The 7,926-nt window shown below is 40.0% G+C and overlaps 1 protein-coding gene across 1 annotated transcript in view; it reads left to right on the top strand.

The window, feature by feature from the left end:
* The window catches only part of LOC101980892 (cytochrome P450 2J3-like), a 22,721-nt gene extending 15,252 nt beyond the window's left edge, over window positions 1-7,469 (top strand). Inside the window, 6 exon segments of the mRNA XM_013355574.2 lie at window positions 861-870; window positions 873-1,036; window positions 3,042-3,183; window positions 6,462-6,649; window positions 6,740-6,877; window positions 7,344-7,469. Of these exon segments, the coding sequence (XP_013211028.2) occupies window positions 861-870; window positions 873-1,036; window positions 3,042-3,183; window positions 6,462-6,649; window positions 6,740-6,877; window positions 7,344-7,469 (768 nt within the window).
* Window positions 7,470-7,926: the final 457 nt, after the last annotated feature.

The raw sequence follows: 7,926 nt of genomic DNA, 5'->3' as shown, positions 1-7,926 counted from the left end.
TCTCTCTCTCTCTCTCTCTCTCTCTCTCTCTCTCTCTCTCTCCCTCTCTCTCTCCTTTCTTCTTTTCTACCACTCCTTCCCCAGATACAGGTTTCCCCCCTTCGCTCCCCCCTTTTGTCTTTTAACTATCATATAATAATTTTTCCCATTTACTTTCCTGAAATAAAAACCTCTCCATCTAAGCTTTGATGCATGGTGCTTTTTTCTCATTCACAACTTTTACTAATTGCAACAACTGCCTTCACACATTCAGGGCCCCCTGAGTACCAACACCATGCTGCAGAAATACCCTTCTGCAGGAACACCCCTGGAAAATCAGAGTTTCTGAGTTCTACAGCAATGAAACACAGAAGGTTAGCGCCATAATCCATCCCATTATCTTACATTCAAAAATATCAAATTCCAGGGTTAATTTCAGTTGATAAGCTCAATTTGTAGCCACTGCAGGCGGGAGTATCTCTTCTTATCTATGATTCCCAGCTTGATCTCGCTTCCTGACACCTTCATCCTTTGATCCTTCAGTGTCTTTGATGGCATTAGAATAAGAATTAGGACAACTATGGAATGCTATATCAGTGTATATCCTAGAGTGAAAAGGATTTGACCAGTGAGAAGTGGTCAGAGGCTACTGTATTTTGCATGGGAGTACTGATATGCCCACCAATGGGTCTGAAGAAAAACAACAGTCCAGATGTTCCCACAGTCCCAGTGTAGAAGATCAAGAGGAAAAGTCTACACTATGTTGAAACAGAAAGTGACTTTATAATGTCTCCATGATCATGTTCTTCTCCCTAATATACTATATAACATCTTCCCGTGGATAATGAAACATCTTCCTGCATGTTCTTCTCCCTAATTAGCTATATAACATTCCCCGTGGATAATGAAACATCTTCCTGGATCACACCAAACAGCATTAGCCTCCTGGAGACAACTGAAGTCATATATTTCTGATATAGTTGAAAATCACCGCAGAGACTGGAATCCTGATAAGCCGAGAGACTTCATTGATGCTTTCCTCACGGAAATGACAAAGGTGGGGAAGACAGTTCCTGGGTCTTCTTACAGAAAGGGTGGGGTAGAATAGCTTCCAATTGATTGAGGAGCAGGCTAGCCCAAAGGTAGGATTTTAGCATAGCAGAGATCTATTCTCTCATATTTCTAGATCGGTCCTGTAATCCTGCCAGCCACGCAGCCAATACTGGGAAACAATACAAATGTCATTGTCTTGTGTCTCCCATCTCCTAGGGGACATTGATGTTTGTTGCTGTGGATCCCTGCTCCATCTTCAGTGCCGAGATTATATCACCATTTCCTTTCTGATTATTTTACATCTCATTTCTCCTGTTCTGACCCTGGAGGCCCTTCTCATAAAGATAACTCAGGATAACCTTTCCTCCTGAAATGGATCATATCCTCAAGATCTATTTTTGTGCATTGAGTAACATGCCATGGTGGCAAAGATGACATGATGAACATCTCTGTAGATCCTTCCTTAATCCAGATTTTGAAGTAAAACACAGTAGTAATATTTATAAATGCATGATAACGTAATCTTGTTTTGTTGGGGAGGGTTAGAAATTAAGGGTTGGCTACCATTTGGCTAGAGGTCCTGGAAATGCCAAGATTCTTCCTTATTATTTCCTTCCTTGGTCCTTCTCCCATATTTGAAAAAGATAGATGTGAAATATAAGTAAATTTTTTTATAAATTTTCCAGGGCTGGTTACCTTCCCCAACTCAAACCTCACTGCAACAGACAAACTTCAGCTAACTAAGTAGAGAGTTTAACTTTCATATAGAGCTGAGGCATATACCTTTCCCTGGACTTCATATGAACACTATTCAATAACAGACCAAGGCAAGAAGACAATGAGCAAACAAATTAGTGAGCTGTGCATCACTAATTAGTGTGACAATATTATATGGGAGCAACAAGAGAAAAAAGCAAAAATGTCATCGGGCTAAGTTTCAGAACATTTCAGTTCATCAAAGTGAATAGCAGAGCAGCTCAGCAGGCAGAAGGGTATGGTGGAGGCTTTCACATCACAATTCATTAGGAAACAGCAAGCAAGGAAGGAACCATGGGTTGGGTGTAATTCTAGGAGCTACCATCCCTCCCATCAGGTGGATACTATCTTCCTATTTCCTTTTTTTAAATTTATTTATTAAAGATTTCTGCCTCTTCCCCGCCACCGCTTCCCATTTCCCTCTCCCTCCCCCGATCAAGTCTTCCTCCCTCATCAGCTCGAAGAGTAATCAGGGTTCCCTGATGTGTGGGAAGTCCAAGGACCACCCACCTCCATCCAGGTCTAGTAAGGTGAGCATCCAAACTGCCTAGGTTCCCCCAAAACCAGTACATGCAGTAGGATCAAAAACCCATTGCCATTGTTCTTGAGTTCTCAGTAGTCCTCATTTTCTGCTCCCAACAAGTATCAGTGCAAGGAACCAGTATTTAAAACATGAACCTGTGGGGGAACATCTTGAATTCAAATCACACTGTAAAATGTGGAATCCTATTAATCTGAGTAGACCTCTGGCAAATACATATCACTGAATCTGTCACAGAAGTTACAACTGACTTGATTATGGGCTCCTCCTTTGCCTGGGTCACAATGGTGAATGTGTAAGTGTGTGTGTGTGTGCGTTTATTATCTTTTCTCTTATTTCATCTTCCTGGTATAATATTGATTTATGCTGGAGGAGAAGACAAATCCTTTACCGTATGAAGTACAGGTACGAGAACAACAACATTAAAAGCAGTATTAACACTGATGCTTCTAGAGGAAGTGAGAAAGGTGATGTTTGTGATAAAGAACTAGTGATGGAATCAGTGCAATTTTGACTTTGCAAGATGATGCAGATTGGAGAATCAATGAACTCAGAAAATTGATATTCATCTTTCTGATATCAGCAAAGTCAGCTGTTGAATATCAAAGACAGCATCACTCTGAATGATTTAATGCAATTCATTCTCAGTGGATCAGTGTTATGAGACAGTCAAAAATCTTATGATTGAACAAATACTCACTGTTTTTTCTAGCACCCCGACAAAACTGCTACAAGTTTCAATGAAAAAAACCTCATCTGCAGCACTCTGGACCTCTTCATTGCTGGAACAGAGTCAGTATCCACGACCCTGCGCTGGGCTCTGCTCTACATGGCGCTCTACCCAAAAATCCAAGGTGAGATGTGGTGACAGCATCTAACCAAGGCAGAACAAGTTCAGAAGATAGGTGGGGGAGTGGGAGAAGGAGGAGCGTATGTGAGGGGATGTGCACTCGGGAACCAGCACATCCTACACATATTCTGTTAGGACTATGATTGATTCAAGAGTGCAGATATTACAGTCTGTACCTTCAACAAGCTTGGAGTTCAGGAGAAAAGAGAGATGTCAATTTACATTGTGGTATGTTTCAGCAAAGAGTGGATTTACCATACAACATTGATTCACACCCTCCTTCCTTTTTTTTCTTGATTTTTATTGAACTCTACAGTTTTTCTGCTCTCCTCTCTGCCTCTCCCCTCCCCCTTCAATGCTCCCCCAAGTTTTCCATATTCCCAATTTACTCAGGAGATTCTACTTCCCATGTAGATTAGATCTATGTAAGTCTCTTTTAGCGTTCTCATTGTTGTCTAAATTCTCTGGGATTGTGGTTTTCTTTGTTTATTCCCCTTGACCAAATGGATAAGGAAAATGTGGTATATTTACACAATGGAGTACCAGACAGCAGATAAAAACGACATCTTGAATTTTGCAGAAAAAAATGGAGGGAGCTAGAAAACATTATTTTGAGTGAGGTAACCCGTACACAGAAAAACAGTTGTCACATGTACTCACTCATAGGCGGTTTTTAAACATAGAGCAAAGAAAACCGTCCTTCCTTTTTATATTATCTAAAATGCCTTTCTGAATGAAAGGTGCATTTTAAAGAAATCTTAGAGCCTACTGAGTCATTATTCAGGCTATTCTCTAAAACCAATAGTCCAGAATATCAGTATAGTTTTTAAAATCTTTTTGAATTATATTTTTAATTTGGTCTATGTATGTGTACACTTGCATGGTCCCTTCTCCTGTGTACATAGTGAGATCAAAAAGCAATTTATGGAAGCTGGCCTTTCCAATAATGTGGGCTACTATGGTCAATCACATATCATCAGATTTGGCCATAAGTGCTAAATCATCTCACCATAAAATATATTAATTGATAGAAGTTTAATTCACATTCATTTTGTAGTATTAACAGTTCTCAACAGTTCGAAGCATCCAGGATACCAATGGGCCATGAGTAAAGTTTAGTACAGAAGTTCAGCCCTCAAGGAAAATATCTTGATGCATGAATATGGAAGCCAAAGGTTCAACAGACTTACCGATACACATTCTCTAGAGTAGTTCAATCTGTAGACATGGAAGGTAGAATACAAGAGGAATAAACGAAAAATTATAAAGACATAATTTTTTTTTTCAAGACCCACTGGTCCTGCCATTACTTACACAACAATAGATAAATGTGTTGTTTCAACTTCGGCACAGTAGCTGCTCCTCAATCTACTGGCTTTACAGCCAGCAGATGCAATTCAGTTACCTTCCTGCTTCTATGTCAGTAGCCCAGCCACTCAGGGAACAGCCTGCCTGCAGGAATTCTGTTCCCACAAGCACTGGCTCTTACACTGCTTCTAAAAATAGCATCAACTAAATCTCTATCATTCTATTTAGTTGTAAAACTCGAGCATATTGATATGCATAATATAGATACAGATTATATACATATATATATATAATATGTATTAATATAATTGTTTATGAGGTGATATCCTGCTAGTTCAGAGAGGCTGAGTAGCAGCTATCTAACCTTCCCTCATAGCTAGTGTCTCCCCAAAGCACATCCTTCTACTTCACCAAAATAAAAAAGCCAAACCACACAAAACTCCTCCCAAATACTTCTGGTGCATCTCTCTATCTCTTTGAGATGCCCGCTGATGATCTACTATTACATTCCTGTCAACTAGTTGTTAACTCAGCCTCCTGACCTCAGGTTTATTTTATTTAATTAACACAAATGCAAACTTGAGATTCATAATAGGGCAAATATCCTTCAACATATATTTAGAATTATATCATTACACTATTAAAAATTTAAATAAGAGCTATGATTAGCAGTTCACATCATTGATCAAAATGCTTAAGAGACTGTGGCAAGACTGTTGATAATTCAAGATGATCATGGACTCAAATTTACCCTAACTCAAAATCATCATAGTTTTTGAGATCTTATTTACATTATATGAAATTTATTTCCATTTGATTCTTTTATATATACAGTAGTGCCAGTGTTAGATATTTCTATCTCTCTCTCAGAAGAAAGAACCATGCTGGACCTAGTAAAGGACCTAGAGTTCCAAATTCATTTCACCTTGTGATAGTGGTTAGCTCAGAGGAGGCTCGCAGACTCTGCAGTGGCTCCCATGAGAACCTCCTTTGCACCCCAGGGAGGGAACTGGAGAAGGAAGGGGACATTGTCTCTACGAGCTTTGTCCCAAAGATGAATCACCATGTCTGCTTATGTTTTAGTTCAGTCACATTTGCTCTGTAAGGAATCTGGGAAATGACTTCTTTAGCTAGAGAAGCAGGTAAGCACCTGAGTCTCTACTGCTCTAAGATAGTTAAGATACTGAGAGGAAGTGTCTACCAATTGTTTTAAATTATTACACCAATGTAAACCTCAAAATGCCCTTTTGATAAGGTTTATTTACTTTCAATAATTAGATGAAGAAACCAACACTCAAAAATAGTCCTAGTTTGACCATCAACGCTGCCCAGAAATGCATTGCAATTCACTGCCCATGATAGCACATATCCTTGAGAAATTGGTCTGCAGATACGCAGTGGTCTCAGTGCTTGTGTCCTCCCTATGGACTCATTGAAACTTAATTACCAGTGTGATGGTGTGAGGAGGTGATTACTTCTTATGAAGGGAATTTGTGCTTAAGAAAGAAGAGAGGGGGCTTCTTTTCACATTATGGCATGATGATCCAACAAAAATTTCCCAACTGTGACAAAGGAAATTGATTCTTATAAGACAAGAAATCTTTTAATGGCCTCATCTTAGAATTAATAGACTCTTCATGTAGATAAAAGCAAAGGGTATTGGTGAGAATCTATTCAGTAAAAAGTGTTTATTTATAGAAGTCTGAGTAGACACTGATATGAGCTTAGCCATAGACATCCTGATTAGTCACTTCAGGATATATAGAAATTCATACTTATGCTGTAGGTTTGAAGAAAGTTATAGAGTTTACACTTTTCTAAATCAGGTTTTCTAAGGGGTAGAGAACTTTTATTTCCTCACAATCAGGACACTAGATGAAATAAAAGCATATTTGTTTTGAAAAACATCTTTCTCTATCTTTAGAAGAAAACAAAAAAGTTTAAAGCTTAATATAGCCTCCTGTTTCCTTGAAGCAAAAGTCCACGCTGAAATTGACAGAGTGATTGGCCAGGAGAAGCAGCCCAGCCTGGCTGACCGAGACTCCATGCCCTACACCAATGCTGTTGTCCACGAAGTGCAGAGGATGGCAAATGTCGTCCCTCTAAGTGGTTTCAGAGAAGTGACAGTGGACACTAAGCTGGCGGGATTCCATCTGCCCAAGGTAAGTAGGCTAAGAAATGGAAATCTGTTAACCATAATCCCTCTGTGTGTCCAGTCCATACGTTATTTGAGTCTTTGCTGCCTTCCCTAGGGCTCCATACTACAGACCAATTTGACTGCACTGCACAAGGACCCTAACGAATGGGCCACCCCAGATGTCTTCAATCCGGAGCACTTTTTGGAGAATGGAGAGTTTAAGAAGAGAGAATCCTTTCTGCCTTTCTCTTGGGTGAGTTGTGATGAGCAGGAGGGAGTTCAGAGCTCCACCTTATCCCATCTTTTTCCCTGGAATTTCTTTTCTGGAATCCTTACAGATAATCCTTCCGGTATATCTCCATTTCGCAGCTGGTTTCAGTCAGTACCCACATACACACACAGGGACAGTGAATCCCCCCTTGCTTCTGATGGAATTTCAACTTCCTTTGTTTTGTTTTCTACCTCACTGACAACAGAGACCTAAAGCCTGCCTCTTGCTGAGAGCAACCAAGCTGAATTTCTGCCATTGTGTATTCATTTTGAGTGCCACAAGTTCTTTTTAATGGATGGCTCCTGACAATGAAGAGGGCTGAGTTTTGGGGTTTTTAGTTGTTAGATAGCTTTAACTGGTGTTTGCTTAGGTGAATAGGCTTCTGTCCCATGAACAATCCCTAAATAGCTCTTATCTTTCTAAATTCAAACCCCTTTGTTAAATGCAGTTAATACATGCATCTGCTACACCACCTGATACACAGGAAAGGAAATGCAGTGATGACTTTTTCCCTTGTGCGTGCTACCAGGCAAGTTATTTAAAGACTTCAGTGGCAGTGGTGTGGAATCAATAACCAAACGTTTTGGTATATTCTGGATATTGCTTTTATATGTAATTTGGCAATTCTTTAATTTCATATCTGTATTCTAACCTTTAACCAACAAAAACAAACAACCTGAAAGCAGGAAAGGAGAAAAAGCAGAGCTGCCCCTTGGAGCATGCTTCCAACTGCAGCCTTTCAAACTGCAGTCAGTGAGCACTGCAGAGAAAAGGATGCAGACCTAGACAAATGTGCTTCTCCCGGAGCTCAGTGTCCACCAGGTTTTCTCACACAGAAGCTTGTGTTTCCTAACACTGTCTGCAGGAGGTAACTAAATGCTACACAGAAGGCACACTGAAATGCTTCATAAGATCATTAAGTTTGCAGATTATCTAAGGCAGTGTTGCTTCTCATGATGTGGAGTCTCGGACCAGGAGGAGACTGCATTGGCCTGCACAGCTATTGTTGATCCAGAGCTGGTGTTTCTTGG

Source organism: Microtus ochrogaster, unplaced genomic scaffold (genome assembly GCF_000317375.1).
Source record: "Microtus ochrogaster isolate Prairie Vole_2 unplaced genomic scaffold, MicOch1.0 UNK185, whole genome shotgun sequence".
In the NCBI taxonomy this organism is placed as follows: domain Eukaryota; kingdom Metazoa; phylum Chordata; class Mammalia; order Rodentia; family Cricetidae; genus Microtus; species Microtus ochrogaster.
This window is presented reverse-complemented; position numbering and strand designations above follow the sequence as displayed.